Source organism: Vipera ursinii (assembly GCF_947247035.1).
Source record: "Vipera ursinii genome assembly, chromosome: 2".
Lineage (NCBI taxonomy): Eukaryota > Metazoa > Chordata > Lepidosauria > Squamata > Viperidae > Vipera > Vipera ursinii.
Genome location: NC_139513.1, coordinates 125,107,103 through 125,131,592, shown reverse-complemented (window position 1 = coordinate 125,131,592; position 24,490 = coordinate 125,107,103). Strand labels below are relative to the sequence as shown.

The 24,490-nt window shown below is 42.1% G+C and overlaps 1 protein-coding gene across 1 annotated transcript in view; it reads left to right on the top strand.

Annotated features, from left to right (window-relative positions):
- The window catches only part of TIMP2 (TIMP metallopeptidase inhibitor 2), a 33,697-nt gene extending 11,440 nt beyond the window's left edge, over positions 1 to 22,257 (top strand). The window contains exons 2-5 of the mRNA XM_083354135.1: positions 15,763 to 15,863; positions 17,515 to 17,623; positions 18,000 to 18,124; positions 19,657 to 22,257. Coding sequence (XP_083210261.1) covers positions 15,763 to 15,863; positions 17,515 to 17,623; positions 18,000 to 18,124; positions 19,657 to 19,854 — 533 coding nt within the window. The 3' untranslated portion in view covers positions 19,855 to 22,257. The remainder of the gene's footprint in view (positions 1 to 15,762; positions 15,864 to 17,514; positions 17,624 to 17,999; positions 18,125 to 19,656) is intronic.
- The last annotated feature ends 2,233 nt before the right edge of the window (positions 22,258 to 24,490 follow it).

Sequence of the window (24,490 nt, the reverse complement as noted above, 5' to 3'; positions counted from 1 at the left end):
TCACTGTTTGCCAAAAAAACCTTCATGGATATGTCTCAGATCATCAGATGTTAAGGGAGGCAGTTCCCCCCCCCAAGAAGAATTAGGACCATGGTGTTAGAGCTGGGGTGTTTTATTCTAGATGCTATTTTGGTGTGCTAGAAAAGTTAAGACTGGTGCCAGGAGTAAGTTGCTTCTTGTGCCAAATAGCAAATTCTATGCTTATGAGGTAAACTCCTAGCTACTCCTTAATAACTAAAATGCAAAGGCGTAGTATGTATTTAACACAGCATACAGATTGTCTCTGTGGAGAAGATCTGGGTAGGAAATAAGAGAGAGTGGATGCTGAAAGGAGGAAAGGGAACTTGAAAACTGATTTTTATTGTATGTCCCTAATAGTTATTAAAACAGGGACTGCACTCAAACATCACGTTAAACCAGATAGTGTGTAGGATGTGTTAACTTGAATCAGCATCATTTCCTTTTTGGCTGAGAATTAAATTGAAACATTTAATTTAATGAATATTTCATTTAATTCACTTGTCCGTTCAGGCATGCCTATGTAAGGAAGGTGGGTGGTTCTCAAATGTAGGCAGTGATGGGGAGAGTTGAAGTTTGTTTAAAATAAGTTCTACTTGTGAGAAATAAGGTTGTGATGAAGTGCAAAAGCAGAAACGGAGCATCTTATTTTCTGTTTGAGGTTGAACTGAGAGAAAGCAATGGGTGGGGTCGGGGGTCCAAAGTAGGAAGAACTCTCTCTGATACTCCTTCTTGCTTTCTAGTATGGTTTTCTCATTTTTCAGAAGTCTAAAATTCTATAGAGTGAGAGTCTGTTCTTGGTATGGGTTGTCCAACAAAATAAAATGGCCATTTGTGGTTTAAATCTAGGTTAGCTTTATGCTTGTTTAGGGACGTGGTAGCTCAGTGGGTTAGGACGCTGAGCTTGTCGATCAGGAGGCCGGCAGTTTGGTGGGTCGAATCCCGAGTGCTGCGTAGCAGAGTGAGCACGCCTGTTACTCGTCCCAGCTTCTGCCAACCTAGCAGTTCGAAAGCACGTTAAAAATGCAAGTAAAAAAATAGGGACTACGGTGGGAAGGTAACAGCGGTCTGTGTGCCTTTGGCGTCTAGTCATGCCGGCCACATGACCACGGAGACGTCCTCGGACAAGCGCTGGTTCTTCCGCTTTGAAACGGAGATGAGCACCGGCCCCTAGAGTCGGAAAACAACTAGCACGCACGTGCGGGGGAACCTTTACCTTTTACTATGCTTGTTTAATTATGTCAGCTTCTTCCTCTAGAAAATAATCTGTTATAATCTGGAAGAAAATGTTGTTGAGAGTACTCTTGTGAGATGAATTTTTATTTCAAAAAAATTGTCCTTAGGAAACAATCTTGAATGCAAATAGCCTTATTAGCGATGAATTTAGAACCACTCTGCAGTTCTGTTTCTGTTTCCAGGTGGAAAACAGAAAACCAGCTCTCCTGTTTTTTTTCAGAGACTGGTAGGACTGCCACAAGCAGTAGGAGTAGCCAGTTCTGCTAATTTGGATTGTATTGATTATACTGTGTTGTTTTTAATCCAAAAAAAGCCCCCCCACCCGGCTGTTATTCTTCCATCCTGGCTATTTAAGCTGCCTGTTTAGCCCTTGCAAATTTAGGTTAAAGCATTGGACTTCTCCAAAGAAACAAGCAGAGAGGCCATTGGATCCCTTGCTATGGTAACTGCTAGGAATGTGAGTTTCATCATCTCAGGATTAATCACATTTTTGTGGATGGGTGTGCTGTAGAGAAATATCCAAATTAGCCAACAATGAACAACAAACAGGAATGGATAAAGCAAAGAGCATTGGAGCTATAATTGCTCTGGCCTGATTTTGGTCATATTTCGGGAGTGAACAGAGACTTTAAACAAATCTATAAAAACACAAATGCTGGTTATTAGTCTCTGCCAGATTGCTGATGTAAAAATAATTTTTGAGAGGGACCATTCTTTGACTTGCAGAAAGGCTAAAGAGATGTCAGTAATCTAAGCAAGCAATCAAGCTCATAAACAGAGAAACTTAACAGAAATTCTTTGCTGCTGCCACCAATAAAGGAAGACCTATCATTCATACTAGAATAAAAGTATATGCATGTGTGTAATGTAGAAGAAACTGATGAGATATGAGTGATGGGAGGTGTGAGGAGCTATAGGAAACAGATGGAAGACCTAAATTGCCAGTGTGATATCTCTACATTGGAAGAACAACATAGAGGTATTACCAGCTGAGCTGCTGTATCTGTGAATAATTTGATGAGGGATATTTAGAAGATTCTGGCTTCCATTTCACAGCCTCAGGTACAACTTTCCCTTGTTTGAGGATAGTACAAATGTAGATGTAGATCAGCTGAGCATAGTACAGAAAAAGTAATTTTGGGAATAGAACAGCAAGCCAAATAAAGAGATGGGGTAAGAACAGGATATTCAACTAAGTCCCCTTTAATCAATACAATTCATAATATCTTTCCAGCCTCAAATACCCACCCTCCAATCAAGCTGTCCTCGCTTCTATCATATCCATGCACTGATTCACACAATGTCTTTTGTGTCAGTTCTGAAAGGAACATAAAAAAGCTTCCTGTTTCCTTTGATTTTAATCCAGTCGCAACTACAATTGCTCTTTAATATATTTGCCTGAGATGGGGCAAGGGGCTGACACATCTATTTGTTTAAGCCCAGTTTTATGTATAAAACAAGATGGAGATGCAGAAAGGTGAGGGAATGATATATTGTTGGTAGAAAGTTGAATTCTACTAACATGGAAATTTGTCTTTCTGCCCTCAAAGATATTTTTCTTGCATGACAAAAATTCTATTAAAGTCTGCTTTGTGAGAGCAAGAACACAGTTTGACTTACATAAAGTAAGCTGTGAGAAGGGGGACACTGAGCACTTTCAATGTCATCAAGGCCAATTGTATTGATTACATGCTGTCTCTAAGGCAATGCCAGAATTCTTGACTGAGTAATAAATATGCTTGCTGAGACTTGATTTGCTTGGCAACATATTTTAGGGATTGTGAATAAAATCAGGCAAGCAGACTGATAGGAACAGCCAAAATGATGGGAAAGGAAAGGCCACTGTGATGAAAAGAAAGTTATATAGCTAGCCTGTGACTTACAATCACAATTGAGCTCAATGTTTCTGTTGCTAAGTGAGGCAGTTGTAAAGTGAGTTGCACCTCATTTTACAACCTTTTTTCCCCACAGTTGTTAAGCAAATCATTGCAGTTGTTAAGTGAAATGAGATCATTAAGCAAATCTGGCTTCCCCCATTGACTTTGCTTGTTGGAAGCCAGCTGGCAAGGTTACAAATGGTGATCCCATGACCCTGGCACAGTACAACTGTCATAAATACATGCCAGTTTCCAAGCACCCGAATTCTGATTAGGTGACCATGGGGATGCTGCAACAGTCATTATGTGTGAAAAATGGTCATGAATCACTTTTTTCAGTGCCGTTCTGACTTCGAGCAGTCTCTAAACTAATGGTTGTAAATTGAAGATTACCTGTAACTGGATGTATCAGCAGATCCGCGTAGGGAGGATTGATTGCTATTGGAATCCCTCAGGATGGCTGCCTTATTACCATACCAAACTGCCATTGATGTGTCGTAATACTAGCAAACATCTCTTCATTCTGATGCTTTTCCTGTAGGAAGTTGTATGGAACATCTGCCATGGAATGTCTTCAGCCCTAATAATTATTACATGTTGTAATGTCATAACTTCAAATCTCTGAATTATAACTGAGATAATGTTCCTAATATGTATTTTGCAGGTTTTCTGTCTTTATATTTGCAAATATATTAGTTTTGAAAAGCCCTGCTGGCTTTGAATTTGTACACATAATAATGTTGAAAGCTGTCTTTAACTCATCTGCCTATTTCTCATTGGTAACATAGTTTATTCAGATAATTTTATATGACAGTACAGTATGTCGCAACAATATATCTAGGTTAAGATATTTCTCATTGCTCTTAAAGGTAGCCATTTAATAAATCAATGTAGAAAGCAGGAAAAAAAACATGCTACCTCATAACGTGGATTGTTAAGCTAAATTTATCCTATGCTTCAATAGATCTCTGTTCTAGTGCCTCGGTCCCTTCACTGCTGCATCAAAATCAGACATAGATGATCAATAAAGGATTATTTCTGCCACATGATGAAGGGCTCCTTAAGATGGGATTGGGTAGCCTGCTGGCTGCTGTATTTGCATTATTTGACCTGTAACCTCACCTACCCACAGGGTATCTATGGTGACAAAAACTAAAGTTGCTAAGTAATTCCATTCCCAATGGGCTAAATTGATTTCTTTCTTATTCAAGACACAGACCTACTTGAAATCAAGCAAAAGCACACACAAAGGCAATCCATTTGATTTTACTGCTATGATGGTTGAAATGTGATCTGCAGAATGATGGGATCCATCTTTACAAGGTGCTAAAAGCGTTGAGTTTTGTGAGCCTGAGGTCATTTGTTGAAGAGTCAGTCCAACCAGATATGCAAGACTTTATTGCAGCTGCTTGTAAGTGAAATATGGCAACTACTGTTACACCTGTTAAGAACAAAGTGAATTGTGTACTATTTTCCTGCTAAGTCATTATATACCGTATAATGATCTAGCTGGCAGACAATGAGCCATAGGGAAAATAGAGGCCTTTTTAGTCAAGCATTTTTTAAATTTTTTTTTATTTTAATTCCATTTATATCCCGCCCTTCTCCGAAGACTCAGGGCGGCTTACAAGCTTAGCAGTAGCCTTCATTCTATGTATATGCCTGCTTATTAGGGCTTTCACACACACACTCCCAAGCGGCATTATTACAAAGTCAGCTTATTGCCCCCAACAATCTGGGTCCTCATTTTACCTACCTCGGAAGGATGGAAGGCTGAGTCAACCTTGAGCCTGGTGGGATGCGAACCTGCACTAATTGCAGGCAGCTGGTGTTACTTAAGGAGGCATTAGTCCACTGCTCCACCAAGGCTCTACCGCCACCCCTTTAAAACCAAGAATCTTTTCTTATGATGGCACAAAAGGAAAATTAAAATGTATACAGTGCATTCAGAAAGTATTCGGACCCCCTTCACTTTTGTCAGGTTTGCTATGCTGCAGCTACAGTTGTTGAAATTACACTCAGTACTCCATAAGGACAATGTGAAAACAGAATTTTAGAAATGTCTGTACATTTATTAAAAAGAAAAAACTGAAATATCACATTAGCGTAAGTATTCAGACCTTTTGCAACAACATGTGAAATTTAGTTCAGGAGTCTCACATTTCTCTTGACATGTTTTTACACCTTGATTGGAATCCACCTGCGGTCAATTAAATTGATTGGGCATGATTTGGAAAGGCACACACCTCTCTGTAGAAGGCCTCACAGCTGACAATGCATGCTGTAGCAGAGCAAAAGCCATGAGGCCAAAGAAACTGCTTGCAGAGTTCAGAGATAGGATTATTGCAAGGCCCAGATCTGGAGATGGCTACAATAAAATTTCTGCTGCACTGAAGGTTCCTAAAAGCACAGCTGCCTCCATAATTTTGAAATGGAAGAAGTTTGACACAACCAGGACTCTTCCAAGAGCTGATTGCCCAGGTAAACTAAGCAACCGGGAAGAAGGGCCTTAATAAGAGAGGTGACCAAGAACCCAATGGTCACTTTGACTGAGCTCGAGATCCTGTGTGGAGATGGGACAGAGTTCCAGAAGGACAGCCATCACTGCAGCCCTCCACCGATCTGGGTTTATGGCAGAGTGGCTAGACATAAGCCTCTCCTAGTGCAAAACACATGAAAGCTCGCTTGGAGTTTGCAAAAAAGGCACCTAAAGGACTCTCAGACTGTGAGGAACAAGATTTTCTGGTCTGATGAAACCAATGATGAACTGTTTGGCTTCAATTCTAAACATTAGGTCAGGAGGAAACCAGCCACCGCTCATCACCTGCCCAATATCATCCCAACAGTGAAGCATGGTGGTGGCAGCATCATGCTGTGGGGTGTTTTTCAGCAACGGGGAGTGGGAGACTGGTCAGGATTGAGGGAAAGCTGAATGGAGCAAAATAAAGGGATATCCTCAATGGATATCTGTTCCACAGTGCTCAGGACCTCAGACTGGGCCAAAGGTTTACTTTCCAACATGACAACTATCCTAAGCACACACCCAAATTGACCCAGGAGTGGCTTAGGGACAACCCTGTGAATGTCCTAGAGTGGCTCAGCCAGAATCCTGATTTGAACCCTATTGTTCTGTACCAGCCTACTACCCGCCCTGCAGATAAGGCAGGGACAACCCCTTTACAAGAAGGCAAGAGGCTGGAACTAAGCCTGCCAAATTTATGGACACAAAAGCAAACAGAGCAAAACAAGACAGGAACCATGAAACAGGAGCTATTCAAACGGTTGCCTTCAGCAAACCAGCCCTCCCACGCATTCCCCTTTTAAACAGTTCAGGGCGTGGCTTCTCTCTGCCTCCTTCCGAGGTGCCCCATTGCCTTCCTCTGTTTACTCCTGATTGACTGCCTCCTGCATCGGGCGTCCTTGAACAGGGCCAGCTGTGGGTCATCTTCATCCACACTGTCAGGCTCACACAGCTGGGTCTGCGTCGTAACCAGATGGGAGGGGCCTGGCTGAGGGCTCTCATCAGCAAGCTCTCCAACACCCCCCTCCTCCTCCTCTGAATCGTCCGACCCAACTGCCAAACCCACAGGCTGACCCTGAATCACAACACCTATTGAACATCTCTGGAAGGACCTGAAAATGGCTGTCCACCGACCTTCACCATTTACCCTGACTGAGCTTGAAAGGATTTGCAAGGAAGAATGGCAGAAAATCCCCCAATCCAGGTGTGCAAAGCTTGTCATGTCATACTGAAGAAGACTCGAGGCTGCCAAAGGTGCTTCAACAAAGTACTGAGTGAAGGGTCTGAATACTTATGCTGATATTTCAGTTTTTTTTCTTTTTAATATATTTACAGACATTTCTAAAATTCTGTTTTCACTTTGTCCTTATGGCATACTGAGTGTAGATAAGGAAAAAAAAGAATTTCAATAACTGTAAAATCAGACCATAGCATAAGAAAATTGACAAAAGTGAAAGGGATATGAATACTTTCTGAATGCGCTGTATATAGGGATCAAATATATATGCTCTTCACTCCTCTCTGCCCTCTCTCCCATTTCATTCTGCCTCCTTCCTCCTAGCCTCCTCCCTCAGAACATGGCTAAGAAAATCCAAAGCAGCAAATTCCCTTCTACAAAGCCACTCTGTTCAGCACAGAAATCTTTCTACGAGGTTGCATTTTTTGACAGTGATTCAGCGGCACGTGAGTGGAAAAGCCTGGAGCCATAGCTATTAGCTAGGCCTAAAAACTCAGCTGCTGTCACACAGTTCTCTCAGCCAGACCAAAGGCATCCAAGTCAGGCCACAGGCAGTTTTGGGGTGGGGGGGTGGGGTGGGGTGGAGGTAGGGCTCTGAACTACAGTTGATGATGGCTGTACCAGATGTGTTTTGCTTAGAGCCCTAAAACTGGAAAGCATATTTGTTTTTCTTAGGTGATACCACCAGATTGACCAGGCCAGGAAATAGACTTCAAAGGAAGGCTAAAATTATTTTTATCAAGAATTGCTATAATAACAAAATCCTTCAAGTCTGATTGTGCTGTATGTGCTCCCCCTTCAATATACTCCTGTAAATTGGAGAGGTGTCTGTTTAAGCCTTTTGCTTTTTTTTGTGGATTTGAGATTTCTTTCCCCGCCACTCCTTGTTGTTGTTCCGGTAATGAATTGTGCTCGTTTCCATCAAAGTCACCTTCCTCCCTGCTTATAGAATGCTTGAAACACATAGCTAGTAATAAGGAGAAGGAACCACTGAGAATTATCAACCTGAGATTGATTTACAAGATCCTGCTATAAGGGATAATTTAATTCCAAATTCAGCAGTTTAATAAAATAATGTTTTCAATAGGACAATGCATGCATGTAAGTACTAGCTTATTTATAAATGTCTTTAATGTGGAAAGTATCCAGTGGATGTGATTCATTGAGTGACCAACAGGAAGCCTACAAGTTGCATTTTAGACCACAAATAGATTCCAAGTACGTAGTCACCAAGGATTTTACTAAAACTAAAGCAAATTATGGTTTTAAAAAATTACCCTTGTACTTACACTTGAGAAAATGTTGTCAGAAGCTATAAGCAAATGAAATATTCCTCATCTCAGTTGCCTTTTGTCCATTATATGTGTCGAGGTTTGAGAATATGTACCTAATTGGATCGTGGGGATATGGAGCAGTATGTCATGCAGATTCTCTAACCTACAAAATAGCTTGTGTTACTACCTTAGACAGGAGTAGATGTAACCCAAGAATTTGATGTACTGGTTTTAAAATAATAATAATAATAATAATAATAATAATAATAATAATAATAATAATAATAATAATAATGATAGTAAAGTTGGAAGGAACCTTGAAGGTCATCTAGCCCAATCCCCTGCTTAGGCAGGAAGCCCTATATACCATTTCGGACAAATGGCTGTCCAGTCTTTTCTTAAAAACTTCCAGTGTTGGAGCATTCACCGCTTCTGGAGGCAGGTTGTTCCATTGGTTAATTGTTCTAACTGTCAGGAAGTTTCTCCTTAGTTCTAGGTTGCTTCTCTCCTTGATTAGTTTCCATCCGTTGCTTCTTGTCCTGCCGTCAGGTGCTTTGGAGAATAGCTTGACTCCCTCTTCTTTGTGGCAGCCCCTGAGATATTGGAACACTGCTTTCATGTCCCCCCTCGTCCTTCTCTTCATTAAACTAGACATACCCAATTCCAGCAACCGTTCCTTATATATGTTTTAGCCTCCAGTCCCCTAATCATCTTTGTTGCTCTTCTCTGTACTCTTTCTAGAGTCTCAACATCTTTTTTTTTACAAAACTGGATGCAGTATTCCAAGTGTGGCCTTACCAAGGCATTGTAAAGTGGTATTAATACTTCACGTGATCTTGATTCTATCCCTTTGTTAATGCAGCCTAGCACTGTGTTGGCTTTTTTGGCAGCTGCAGCACACTGCTGGCTCATATTTAAGTGTTTGTCTACTAGGACTCCGAGATCCCTCTCACAGTTACTCCTATTGAGCAAGGTACCCCCTATACTATACCTGTACATTTGGTTTTTCTTGCCTAAATGTAGAACCTTACTTTTTTCACCATTGATTTTCATTTTGTCCAGATCCTCCTGTATCTTATCTTCCTGAGTGTTGGCTATTCCTGCCAGCTTGGTGTCATCTGCAAATTTGATGTGTTTTTTCCTCCTTAAATTTTTAAGCTTTTTAAACTGCTTAAATTTTTAAAATTTTCCTCCTTAAATCAACCCTGTCCCATATGAAGGTGTCTAAAATCTGTAATGCTTTGTCATCTGTGTATTCTCTTGGAAGCAACTTTAGATGGCCTGCTTTTGGTGGGGAGGGAAGAAGTGTGTTTGGGGATTGTTGACAAGTATTCACATGATCTCTGCTCTGCTCTTTGCAGCCCTTTGCCTTCTGTTGTGTGCCCTCTACACAACCTCTTGGTTGCCTGAGTTCCTTACATACATATCACCTTTCTTCACTTTGGACACCACTTTTTCACCAGTGTATCAGCAAGGGAGAGCAAAGCAGATATTTTTGAATGTTGACAACTATACTAAGCATCGTTGCCAATACATAGGAGCAACCTGCAATGCCAAGGCTTAATCAGATGAAGTAAGCCAGAACTGATAGCCCAAGCATAATACTAAGGGTAAATTTTGGAAATCGCAAATTGCCTAATTAGAACTGTGTTAGAATTTTCTGGGCAATTGCAGTGAAAATGAATTATTGCCCAGTTATAGGTATATATTTTGTGTCTATGTCAGCCACATTCAATATGTGATATTTCCTATCATGAATGAAGGAGCTGGAAATGATTCCTGCATAAAACTCTGGAGAATCACTTCAGTTAAAGGTAGACAGTGGTTGGCTTCACATCTTGTGTTGTGGTTGGATTTCAACAATAATTAGCTGGGGTTCACATATTGCATTAAATCATCATAACTGTGGTTGACAAATCAGAAGGCTAGATTCACACAACACTAAACCAAAACCAAACCACCTTTTGGCTTGGTGGAATGTGCACATTGAATCATTACTACCCTAGCTGGACCAAAGATTTAGTTTTCAATAAAACAGCTATATATGGGAAATTTATTTCTAAGTGGGAATGCTGAGTCAGTTTTGTACTGTTTTTAACAGCGCATGGAAAATTTGTCAGGCTTAAGACACACACACACATACAAAAAAACCTTTTATATATCCAGTAAAAATAGCAAAGTTCTGTGGTATATTGAAGACTAACCAATATATTGTGGCAGCATATTTGAAAAGCAGACTGACTTCATGAAAGCTGAAATGGTATTTATGATGCCAAAAGTCTCTGTTGTTTTTGTTGCCTGCAATAAGTTCACATAACTGCTTTTCTGGAATGTAGGCCTAATTAAACTGGTTAGAAGCATGTGTCTGAAAAACACCAGGCTTAGCATGTTGAACAGTTTAATAGTGGAATTTGTCACTATAGGATTTTGTGAGTTCCTACTGATGAAACTGAAAACTTAACAATATTATAATGCAGGGGTGTCAAACTCAATTTCATTGAGGGCCTCATCAGCATTGCGGTTGCCCTCCGGGGGCCGGGTGGGTGTGGCCTGGGTGGGCATGGCCTACTGGGTGGGCGTGGCTAAAGTGCGTATGGCCTACTGGGTGGGCATGGCCACCTCTACATTGTTCGCATCAAGGGTGCCTATGGGGGCCTGGGCAGGAGTGGGACAGATCTGAGGGTCTCTGGCAGGAGGAAGGTCTCTGGGCCAGGGCCAAGGCAGTGGGGGCCGTTCCCTCACTGTTTCCAGGATGGCTTCGCGGGCTGCATGAAACCACTTCGCGGGCCGGATCTGGCCCCCGGGCCTTGTGTTTGACATGTTTGTTATAATGTGTTCTTATTTTCTACAGAAGCACTACCACAGTGATCTGTAGTTCTGCTTCTGAAACCTATGATTTCATTTTAAAACCTCTCTCCCTTACAATTGCAAATGAAAATTATAGAAAAGCTAAAAGTGGATGGTTTTGATAAATTAAGCCCCCGCCCCCAAAAAGTCTGGCCAGAGACGCTAAAGAAGAAGCCTCAACTGTTAACCTTCATTTACAGCAGAGAAGTAAGGGGAAGAGCTTTTATCTCAAACAATTCTAAGTATTATGCAACATACAGTATTTCTATGTTGACATGCTTTTTATGGATTAGGTGTGGTATACCTGATTAGCTTCTACGTATATGGTCTTCAGTCTGTGGTTAGTGGTTAGTCTATTAGCGGTTAATGTGTGGAAAGACTGATTCACATAACCACCTTTACTGTGGTTCAAAGGTGCCCCACTTACCATTTGCTGAGGAAATGTCTTTTTTAGGCATTCTGTTGTTGAGACAAGCCAAAGCTGATTCAAATTTGTATGGAGAATCCATGCCCTCTGGAGAAGGAGGCTTGAGATAATATGATTATGATTGGGGCCAGTGATCTGTTGAACTACAGATGACCCACTGGACCAGCTGTGGACCACCCCTTTCCATCAGGTCACTGGGCTTGGATGTTCTGCAGTACTATTTTGGCTTCCAGGGATTCTTGAAATGCAGCTGTTTCCTCCCCCCGACCTTTTAAACCTGGTGATTGGTTACTTGATTTAGAGCAATATTTCTCCAACTTGGCAATCTCATACTTCAACTCTCAGAATTCGTGCCGGATGGAGAATTCTGTGAGTTTTATGTCCACACGTCTTAAAGTTGCCAAGTTTGAGAAAAAACAATTTAGAGGGTGCTGAAGTCCAGAAATTGACCAGCCTATCCCTAATTTAATGTCTATAATTGAAAGGATGGTTGAAAGGGCTCTCCTCTTTCACTTATGTAGTTTGAGCAATTGGGAATTCTCTTCTCAATGGCCTTGGTTTCTCAGTTCCTCTACACATGGAGTGTTCTTTTAAAAAAATCAATTCCATCATGGAACGTTTCCTGGTATGTATATGGCCTAAGCATACAGCATAAAGCTCATAGGTAGGATTGAACATCTCTGCACTGGGACATACAGAAAAAACTAGTTATTTCATGCCACCTAGTGGTCAATAGATAAATTATCAGTAGTTTTGAAGCATGTTTATGTTTAGGGTGTGTGTGTGTAAAGATTTCCCCTGTACAGTCATGTCTGACTCTAGGGGGCAGTGCTCATCTCCGTTTCTTAGCTGAAGGAGCCAGCATTGTCTAAAGGCGTTTCCGTGGTCATGTGGCTGGCATGACTATACCCTCCCACTGTATTTGCATGCTTTCAGACTGCTAGGTTGGCAGGAGCTGGGGCAAGAAGAGGAGCTCACTCTGTCACAAGGTACTTGGGTCTCAAACTTGCCAAGCTTCTAGTTGACAAGTGCAGAGACTTAACCACTAGGCCACTGTCTACCTGACAGCATTTTACAGCATTCACTCAGGCCTAACCTCCTATTTTCAACTCCAGGTCCAAGGATCCTTACACAGAGACAGCATTTGAGCTATGCAAATATTGGCAGCCACAACTTTGCAGTTAACACAGAGAAACTATAATAATTTATCCATTGTTAGGATGATAGGTCAACAGACTTTGGGAAAACAAGGTCAAGGGAAAAATGATTAGTTGAAGTACTTTGCAATGATCATCTGAAATATGTTCTGTATGGCTTAGGCCCGGGATATTTGCAGGACCGTCTGCTGCCAGGAACGACCTCCCATCGCCCGGTGCGCTCACACAGGGAGGGCCTCCTCAGGGTGTCGTTGGCTAGACAATGTCGGCTGGCGACCCCCAGGGGGAGGGCCTTCTCTGTGGGAGCACCGGCCCTGTGGAATCAACTTCCCCTTGAGCTCCGGATGGCCCCGGATCTCCGGTCCTTTCGTCGCGGCCTTAAAACATTTCTCTTCCATCAGGCTGACCTGGACTGAAGATAGGGATTTTTAAGTAGAATATTTTTAATATTTTATCATTTTATCATTGAGGCTTGTTAGTTTAATCTTTTTAAACATTTGTATTATTGTGTTTTATTGTTGTTAGCCGCCCTGAGTCCTTCGGGAGATAGGGCGGCATATAAGTCCCAAAAATAAATAAATAAATAATTGATGACAGCTTTTCACGCAGTTGGTGGCTTTCAGATTTCAGCCAGGGAAAACCGCCAGTCACTGCCCTTACAATGTTGCGCAGCAAGATTTGGTTTCATCTTGGACCATTGTTTTGCTATTTTATGATCTGAGTGGCTGAGCTTATAAATCAAATAATACTACTTTAACGCAAAGCCAAAAAAAAGTTTCTATTATGAACCATAGGTGGGCTGAGACAGATTTCAGCAGTGGTAAATCTCATCAGTGTTTTATGTTGTTCAGTTCTAAGGCTCACTGTAACCAGGTACAACATTTACCGGTAGCTTAAAATAAGTAAGATGCCTTTGAGTGAATTCTGAGTTTAGCATTTGGTTTTCTGCAGCTGAGCTAAACTGGGATCACAGTCCTTTCACACAAAAAGCCAATTTTTTGTTAACTCAAGGTTTCTCGATAGTTTAGATGAAACAAGAAACAAGCTGGATTAGTTGTTGGAACTGTTAGGCAGTTTAAAATCAGGAATTACAGGTAGTCCTTGACATAACAACCATCCATTTAATGACCATTCAAAGTTACAGCAGCATTGAAAAAAATGACTTTTTACCTATTCTCACTTATCATCATTGCAGCATCTCCACAGTCATGTGATCAAATTTCGGGTGCTTGGCATATATTTATGATGGTTGCAGTGCCCCAGGATCCTGGGGTTGTCATTTGTAATCTTCCTAAGGGGCATCTGATAAGCAAAGTTAATGGGGGAAGCCCGATTTGCTTAATGACCACATGATTCATTTAACGACTGTAGTGATTTGGTTAACAACCATGACAGAAAGGTCATAAAATGGGACATGATTCACTTAAAAACTCTCTTGTTTAGCAATGGAAATTTTGCGCTCAGTTGTGGTTGTAAATTGAGGACTACCTGTTACTATTATCAGGAGATTTCAAGCTGATTTCAGGCCATGCTTGCTACTGTGTTTCCCTGAAAATAAACCATACCCTGAAAAAAAGACCTACGTTGATTTGTGGGGGTAGGCCTAATATAAGTCCTCCAAAAATAAGCCTTAATTAGGACTCCGCCCACTCTGTCCCACTGGCTGCCACAATGGGGCAGGAGGCCGCGCGGCACATCGCACCACTGCTGCCACATCAAGGCAAGGCAGGTGGGGGATGGGGTGGAGCTGCGCCCCGTACCCATTTCCTTCAGCGCCCGCCCCCCCCCCAGCCAGGCCATTCTTTGCTCCCTTTTACTCCCCTCCCGAGCCGGACTGCCATGCTACTGCACGGAGGCTGGGTGGGGTAGCCCTGGTCCCCTCCACCATTTCAGAGCCAGGGGGAATGACGGTGAAAGGCTCCACTGCTGCTGTGCGCCGCTGCAGTGGCTTTCTTCATGTTCCACCACATAGAACACCTGCCTGGCAGCAGCCGCCACATCCTTCTCCACCAATTCTCCCGTGGCTTGGCAGCCCCGTTTCTTGCCGCTTCTCCTCCCGGCGCTGCTATAGAGCTTGGCACAGGCACATCATCACCCAGTTCCTCCCTCTTCCCGAAAGCAAAAAAAAATTCCTCACTAACCTTCTTTTCAGCTCTGGTTCGTTTCTCTCCTGCTTCAGGGAAACGGAGTTCGTGAGACTAAAAAAAGTTCAGTCAGACCTTCCAACTTCTTGCGGGGGGAAAAAAAGATCTCGCAAAGTTGGAAGGTCTGACTGAAAATATAAGACACCACCTGAAAGTAAGACCTAATGCCTCTTTTGGAGGCAAAAATAATATAAGACCGGGTCTTACTTTCAGGGAAACATGGTAGGCACAACTGAGATTGTTAATAGCTTAGTTTCGTGTGAAAACTCAGCAAATTGTGGTTTTAACAAACCTTGATTAAGCAAATAAGACATGATAAGCTAGTCCTAGTGTAGAAATGAGTGCAGTTTTGCTTGGTCTCAGCCCTAGTGTGATTATCCTGGTAGACTTTGAATAAAAGGTATCTTCTTTCCTGCTTTTCACCTCTTCCCTTTACTGAAATCAAACCCTCTCCTACCTCCCACCCCAAACCCACAATAGCCTGAAGATTTTATGTCCAAAGAGTCTGAATGCAAAATATTTTCATCCAAGTCAAGTCTCAATGTGTTTAGCTTCATTATGGATGAAGAGACCTGAGTTTTAATAGCAAATCCATTTGACAAGAAAAGCTATTAACCTCTGTTTCTTGTATCAGTATTCTTACAGCAGCACATTTTAGTTAAAGTAATCTTCTTTGTCCTGGAGGCTGCTTGCAGATAATGCAGACATTATCCTTATCTCTGAAATAAATAGAACAAGGTGGCATTTCAAATATTGTTGCAAGCTTGAAAGAGTCTATAATCAAAGAGCTGCAGAAAGGAAACAGCAGTAAAGGGCAAAAGGCTTTTGGTTAGCAGCATGCAACAGAAACTCTCCCTAGGATTAATAACCCCAGGTTTTGCTTGTGAGAATAGCTGCCAAGTACTATGAGGGGAAAGAAGAAGAGCGAGATTCACGGTTATGTTATTTGTAGTCTGCTTTGGAATGGTTGGATTCATCACTGGCACTACATCTTTCCAATTTCTTTTGTCTCTTTGTATTTCAGTGATCAGAGCAAAGGCTGTCTCTGAAAAAGAGGTGGACTCTGGGAATGATATCTATGGAAACCCCATCAAACACATCCAGTATGAGATCAAGCAGATAAAGGTAACAAACAGCTATATGAAATCCATAGCTTCGGCTAAGTGTATACAGGCAGTCCCTAGGTTAAGACTGACTTCTGTTCCTAATGCCATCTTTAACTCAAATTTGTATGGAAGTCGGAACTTGTGCTTAAAAACGGACAGCCTGTTCCTAAAAAAAGTGGATGACATTGTCCTTCCTTGAGCTGATGAACTGCTGAAGCTGCAAAATGCTTTCAGGAACTGCTGAAAAAGGTTTGAAAACAGGCTTATATATTAAAAATGTACTGCTTCAGTGGTTCCTGAAAGCGTTGTATGGCTTCAGCATTTCATCAGCTCAAGGAACGAGAACACTGTCCACCATTTTTAGCAATAGGCAGTCTGTTTGTACTTGAAGACATTCCTTACTTTCTGAACCTGGGGGCTGCCTGTGTATCTGCCTTGTACATACACACAAAGAAGAGGAACAACAATTCAGAGTGAAACTGCAGAGAACCTATAAACCTGTTATGTTAGCGCTAGACATTTTCTGTGTTTTGTTTTCATTTCAGATTTCCAGCTGCCTTGTCTAGAACTATTAAAATATTTTTAATTTACCAGTTGGGAATACTTAGGCTAACAAAAGAATAAGAAAAAGGAAGGGGAAGAAAAGCCTCCTAGTCTTAGCTGATAGTGCAAAAACACTGAAAACCCCCTCAAAAGCAAAGAAATTAAGAGTTTGGCACATGGTAGAGTTAGATCCAATTGGCATTTTATTCCTACACTGATTTAATGAAAGAAGAGCAGAAGAATCAGCCTTTAAGAGCAGTTTTGGTTTCCTGTTTCTGGAATTTCTTTGGAGTTGGCCTATTAATATTTGGTTTCCCTGTATGTCATCTGTAAAAGCTTCTCCCTCTGCTGGAGAAGCTGTTGGAAGCAAATGCTCCTTTTCCATACATTAAAGCTCTACTCTAAAATAACCTGATCATAGGTCTCAGTACAACATCCCATTTGCCAGGTTCATTAATGATCTATTTTATAGTTTTTTAAAAAAAAATCCCTAAATATAAAGTTGACATTTCTCAAATGAAGATCAGTTGGATATAAGATCACATGCCGAATGATAGAATTCACATACCACATTAACCATAACTTTAGTTTCTAAATCACAATGTATGGCTTGATACAATCTCTGAATCCCCTTGTTGTAACAATGGTTAATGGATGGCGTTTTAAAAATAAATACGGTAGGTGGCAACACTTTATTGGCATAGTGATTGATGGAGAAATCAATCAATCAGTCAAGAGGGAAAATTGATAGGAAAAATATACATGCCTGTCAAATAATTAAAGAAAATTGTGAAAACATTGGTCCCTGTCTTTGGATTGTGTTTGGGAAAGAACTTGGAATAATGTTGGAAACACTAGAATTTGCTTCCCCATCTTGATGTTCTCCAAATGTGCTAGGTCGCCACTCCTACAGTTTCTAGCTAGGATTTCTGGAATGAGACCAGCACACCTGGAGGGTACCAGTTTGAAAAGGTTGCACTAGAAACATGTCTGACATGATGATTAGCAAGAGGAAGGGCTTGTGCACGTAAAGATCTCTAAAGGGTGTGCTCTATCTTACTTTTTTTTAAAAAAATATTAACTGGCATGGTTGCTACTCTTGGCCTCATTTGCTTCTTTCCTTTCAGATGTTTAAAGGGCCAGAACAGGACATTGAATTCATCTTCACAGCTCCCTCCTCAGCAGTGTGTGGAGTGACACTGGATGTTGGTGGCAAAAAGGAATATCTCATTGCGGGTAAAGAATAATAAATTTGCAAAGTCCAGAAAAGGTGTCAGAAATAGAAAGCCAATGAAATAGAGTTATGAAAGACAAAGAAAAAACCCCAAATCTGCTTTTTACCAGTCCTGTATCACTCAAAATACGCAAAATATTTCTGACAATGAGCTTTGTACAAGAAATGAATCTTCAAATTTGGTGATCACATACCTTTGGCAACTTGCTACTAGAGTGTGATTATTTAAAAATCAAACTTTGTTTTAACATTTTATTTACAATCTAGGTTTCCCAATCAAATTAAGAGGGTGACCACTGCATAAGTTAACTCTGGAATTAATCAGGAAAGTGTCCTCTGGCTTGCAGGCTGCTATTCATAATTGCTTTGTTCTCTCAGGGAAATCGGAGGGTAATGGCAGGATGCATATCATCCTGTGTGACTTCATTGTTCCTTGGGATTCCCTCAGTGCCACCCAAAAGAAGAGTCTCAACCAGCGGTACCAGATGGGCTGTGAATGCAAGGTAAATCCAAATTTGTTTACTTATTTATTTGTTTGATTGATTTCTATAGCTGCCCATTTCAACAAGTGATTTTGGGATGCCTTACATTATAAAATTATAATTATAAAAAACAATACAAAATACCGGTAAATATATATGATTATTGAGTGGGACTATTGTCATGGATGTTAATACAGTCAAGAAACCGAGTCCCTAAGTCACTCAATACCCCAGGCCAAGTCCCAAACCATGAAGGGCTTTAAAGGTGATAACCAAGACCTGGAATTGTAACTGGAAGCACACTGGCAGCCAGTGTCACTCACATTGCCATTGTTAACGTGTGTCAAGCATCCAACACTTTTTGCTACTCATGCAGTCACATTCAGTTTTAGCTTCTGAATGCTGAAGGGCAGGCCCCTGTAAAAGCGCATTACAGCAATCCAGACAAGAAGTCATGAGGCATAAGCGACTAAACAAAGCCTCCCAATTAAGGCACAGGTGCAATTGTCTCACAACCCTAAGGTGTGCGAAGGTCCTTCTGGCCACAGTTGCTAGCTGCTCTTGTAGCAGGAGCCATAAGTTCCAGAAGATCCCCCCAGATTGTGCACAGGCAATGCCACCAGGGCCAGTAGTGGGAAAACTTTTTTCTTCAGAAGGCCCAAATACTTAATGCCATTCAGTCTTGCTTGGGTTGAGACAAAGCTGATTGCACTCCATCCTGACCCCTTCGTCTCCATGCACTGGGGACAGGACATCCATGGCATCGTTCAGGCAGCTCAGCATGAAGCTATAAAGCTGCCCAATCCCAATCCCAATCCCTAATGATCACCTCACCTAGGACCTCATGTAGATGTTAAATAGGAGAGAACTGAGCCTGGGGTAACCCCCAAAGTAGAGGTTGGCTGAATACCTCCCCATCAACCCCAACTAGAATTGATCCCAGAAGTAGAACCAGCTCAACACAGTACTGCCCCATCCAATTCACAAATCCAGTCCAGAAGGATACCATGATCGATAATATTGAAAGCTGCTGATAGGTCAAGAAGAGCAAGGATGGTCACAATGCCCTCATCTGGTTCCTGCCACAGGTCTTCTAAGAGTGTAGTCAGTGTCATCTTAATTTTGTAACCTGGCCTGAACCCTTTGAACTTTGGACCTTCTGCAAGGAGGAGAATGGCTCCTGTTTGCTTTTTGCTTTACCTTCTTGGAGGTGCTGACAGAATAAAGTATTTATTCAATTGAAGAAATCCTAACCCACCCCAATCCCCAAAGATCTGGGTAATGTACAGCCTCAAAACAAAAAAAAGGGCCATGGTACCAAAAATCAGAATCAAATTCAGAAGGCAAGCTAACATGAAACAGATTTAACTTGCTTCCAGAATTGCAAACAGGTAGGGTTGCCTGGACTACTACTGGTGAATAATGAACAGATTACTAGACAGAATTCCTGCTCTCTCTCTCATCCATAACAAATAGACTCCAGCAGGGTTAATCAGATCTTCAATCATAATGGTAGGAAATCATGGAATATTGGTTTTTTTCTCTCTCTGCAGATTTCCCGCTGCCCCTTTATCCCCTGCTATGTCTCTGCTCAGGATGAGTGTCTGTGGACTGACTGGGTGACAGAGAAGAACATCAATGGGCGGCAGGCAAAACACTATGCCTGCATTAAGCGGAGTGATGGTTCCTGTGCGTGGTACCGTGGAGTGGCTCCCCCTAAACAGGAGTTCCTTGACATTGAGGATCCTTGAGTTCCTTTGGCACTGGCAGCATGGCTTGCAAGGAATTAGATCGGTCCACATTTGACATCACTTCCTGGAAACAGCATGAAAATAAAATCTCATGGGCAGGCCAATAGTGGTGGGCGGAGAGTGCTAAGGAAAGGGATGCTGAGGCCATTCATACATTTCTTCTTCTGCTTCTTCTCCTATGCTTTTCCAGTGAGTGTCTTCTTACTCTATGGATTTCAGCAGCAACATGTCAAGGTGTAATGGAGGAAGGCAGTATCAAAGTATGATTGGCTGAGAGGTGTTGTCTCTGATTCTGGGTAGCAGGCCTACCAGGTTCTTATTGTCTTGAGAAGACATCCCTCCTTGTGAAGAAAGCACATAAACCCTCTCTTTCCCACTCTCCCACCTTCTGCCTGGGTCAAAACCCCTCTTCTTTCCACATATGAAATTATTCCACACTTACTGCTTTAGAGTCATTCCTTTCTTTTAGCCACATCTACAGAGACACATGTGGTGGGCTGAGATTAAACATGCATTTGGGGGCTCCCTGAAAAGTGGTGGTGGTGTCATCAGTCAGGGCATCCTTTTGCAGAGAGTTTTGTTATCTTCCAAGGACTAAGCAACCCTTTGAAAATTGACTATCCGAGGGAGACAGTATCTTCTTTCAGGGGCAAAAATTGAAAGTGGGAAGGTTAACCATGTTACAAAATTAGTTAATATGTATAGCCTGGAAGACATACAAGAGATATACGCAGCTTTTAGCTTTGCATCTGGAGTTGTCAAATTTCAGTTTAAAAAAGGGTTTCAGGATATGGACTTACTCCATATACTTTATCCACCTTTTTCATATTAGTGCCATTAATGTAATTCTGATGTCACAGTCTCTCTTAGCCAGTTGTAAAGTTTGCTATTCCTACTAGGATATTGGAACTTTGTAGACCGAGGAATTGTCATTTTTCTCTTGCTTCTCCTCCTCCAAAGTTCCTGGCACAGAATGATTTTTTAATCAGACCACAGCTCCAAGCCCTCCGATTTGTTTGATGGAGAAACTAATTTTTGCCACAAGAATTCTGCAGATGGCAAACATTTATGTTCTCTTCCCAAATATGTGATTAGGAGAGTTGGCCAGTGATACACACTTCTTTATAAACTGTGATTGTAAATGCTCCTTTGGAATAATGACAAAACCCTCCACTGTCTGAAAAGGAGCATTATTCAGTTCAGCCTTTCCATTCCCCCTTCTGAGCTAGTCCTTTCTTTCCTGGGTTTCCCCAAGCTCTGTGAGCCCCCCCCCCCCCCCCCCCCCGTTTTTAAAATTCTCAGACCTAGATCTGAAGGATACTTACACTTATTCTTAGCCAGGCCTGCCCCCTGTGGCCTTTTCATGCTGTTCATCAAGGTAGAATTTAAGATGTCATACTGGGCCAGTCTGTTGTTTTCAATATATTTTTAAAACAAGCAAAAGAAAAAAAAGAATCTGTTCAATCCAGTATAAGACTCCTGTTTTACTTCTGTACGGTTATATCCTATGTGACATTTACCTTTCTCTCTGTTGATACTTTTTGATTTTTAATTTTGTTTCAGTTTGTTTGATCTGCAATCAGTTGTATCATTCCTCTATTATGTTCTTTTAATGTCCTTGTTTAGCTGTTAGATTTGCACTTATTACTTTGTAAAGGGGTTCTGCGTTGGAAGCTTTTAACATACAGTGGGGAAGAATGTCAAAATGTACAGAGGACAATGTTCCTTCGTTCATCCTGGAATGCCAGTGGAAGCAATATTCTGTTCCTGTCTTCTCCTCTGGCTTCTCCTGCAGCATGTGTAAGTCTTTTACAGAGACTGGAGGGTGGCAGCAACACGTGACTGCTTCTTGCTAGCCAAACCACGTGACTGCTTCTTGCTAGCCAAACTACAGCTCCCGGCTTGCCAGCAAGCAAACTAAGTTGGCCATTTAAGTAGCAGTGTGAAAAAACAATCCCTGCAAAAGACCTATTTATGGAAAAACAGTATAAAAGACTTCTCAATTGGCTTAATTTATAGCTGAGAGTTTTAGTGTCACGCATAACTTTCCCTGAAGCACCCATAACAGAACAGTTTCCCCTCCATGCCAGCAATTCAAAAATATTTAAAAAATAATAAAAGAGTTTACATTATTTTCAAATCTTTGCTTAGTGAGTATGAAAAAATAAGTAACTTGCTGCGGTAATTTAAAGCTTTTTGGGGAGCAGCTGGGGTGGGAAGATTGGTGGGTAGAATAATATGGGGTGGGTTGTTTTTGTTGTTGTATTCTGAAAGCTGAGATTTTCTTGTGCTGGGAACACATGAAAGTTGTTGAATAGACAAGCAGACTGGGCATGTCTCTGACGCTTTGTATAATTCGTATGTGGACACTTGAGTCTCCGGACAATAAACAGTATTATCAAAGAAAATGAAAACAGCCTGTCTTTGGGTGGCATACACTTTGTTTCTACTAAAGGGCAACCAAAATTCCTGCAGGGCCTCTTAACCACTTAATAGTTCAGAATATTTGAATGGAAGAATGCAGGCAAATCACTGGAGGATCCTCTTCTCCTCCATAGCCCCAGCGTCAATGGCTTTAAATTTCCCCCTCCCATCTTTTTTCAGTATTTCTCCCATGTTCTTGATGTTCCCTTCCCTATCCAAAGTTGGAATTACCAGTTATCTGAGTGGTGGCAATTAATAATCCACCAATGCAGTTTAATAGTACATAAGGCTCTGTTGAAAGAAAAATCTTCATCAGGGTCTAGTCCAAGCTGGGAGTAAACAAAATGGAGACTGCTTTAGAAAGAAGGTTGTAGTTTGTTGAAACACAGAACCACAAGACATATGGCTCTAGAGCAGCTGACCACATGCTGCTGGGAGTAGTGGGTTTTTATATCTTCTTGGGCTTTTGTGTTTGGAGTTGTTCCTGTTCCTGTGGCTTTGTATTTCCTGTGTCATGTACATTGACCTGAGTCTGAGTGTGCTTTTTTTGCATTCTGATGGTGGTGGGTTAATCCTATTATGTCCTAAATGTCATGTTCCGCTTTCCTATGGCTGTGGCTGATGGTTGTGTCTTGGGTTGGATGGGTGAGGGGTTGCTGGTTCTAATTCTATCACTCTGCTATTGTTAGCTATCAATTTTGCTGCAAGGGATTTCGAAAGATCCTGTCTTGAATGGGTTTCTGCAGGTAGTATTTGCTCATGAATGGGGCCTCAGTCTTTCTGAATAGGATTATCAAACCCGCATTTCTACAGAGCTCACCTGCTTAGTTTCTGCTTGGGGCTATTAAGAAAAACTGGGCGTGTTTTTCTGCCTTTTAAGTTCCTTTGGGGAAATATAATATTCTGCCTTTTTAATATTTCCTTCTCTGGTTTTTTGTGTGCTTCCCAGAGCTCCATACTGTGCACAACACTCAGCACTTCCCTCAGTTTAACACAACTGCAAAATTACAAAAGGGATCTCAGGAATTATGCTTATTCTTACTGGAACAATTTAAAATCAGTACAATTTAAAGTGCCTTATTTCCAAACAGCTAATTTGGTGTAGTGGTTAAAGCACCAGGTTAGAAACTAGGAAACCATGAGTAATAGGCCCATCTTAGGCAGAATAATCCATTAAATTGGGGGTCTCCAACATTTTTCTTTTGGTGGCCCAGTGGGAGAGGGAGGTACAGGCGCATTATACGTGTATGCACAAACATGAATGTGGCCACGTGTGCGTGCATGTACAAACAGGCTGTAAGCATGCGCTCCACGCAAATGGGGCTGCGAGCATGCATGCAAGGCTCTCGGCAACGGCGGTGCCTGTGAAGCTTGTGGCACCGCTGCCTCCAGGCTCGTGGCGATGCTACCACCAGCGTGAGGATCATGATGTGGTCCACAGTGATGCCACCCCCAGCACGAGGCTTGCACTGCCGCCCCCATGTGAGGCTCACACCACGACCTGCAGCGTGACCTGTGCGAAGCTTGTGCTGTGGCCCACAACGATGCTGCCCCTGGTGCAAGGCTCATGCCACTGCCACCGCACAAGAATCACGCCGCAGCCCACAGTGATGCCGCTCCCAGAACGAGGATTGTGCCGCTGCCACCCCACGCAAGGATTATGCCACAGGCCACCTGCCACCATCCACGCAATACTAGTGGTGCTGCCGCTGCCCACACACTTGCAGCAACGGTGGCATGAGGGGGGGATGAGTGCACACGCACGTACACCCCCCACCCATCTATTCGCGTGGCCTCGCAGCTGCGTCCCATAGGTTGGGAACCTCTGCATTAGATAGTTGTTGAGAATTCACTACCTCTATTCACAACTCTAATTTCTTTCTCCAGTACTCTTCTCCCTGGCATAAATATTTGAACCAGATTTAGCTCGCCCCCATTTCATCAGCCCTCCCGATTCAGGTATGTGGGATTAAAAGCTCAAAGAATAAACTTTGGCTTCTAAGGACAACCATCCGCCATGTCGGCTAAAGTCCTGAGGACGGATCCTCCGAGCACTGCTACGTGCAGTCACTTAAGGATTGTCGGTAGGAACAGCGATTGGTTCTGTGCGGTACCCTGGCTTATGGACCCCAAGCTGCCTCGGGAGTGTCCCACCTTCCCTTCCCTCCATTTTTAGTGGTTCTCAAAAGAACTGAATGGGACAACTCGCCAC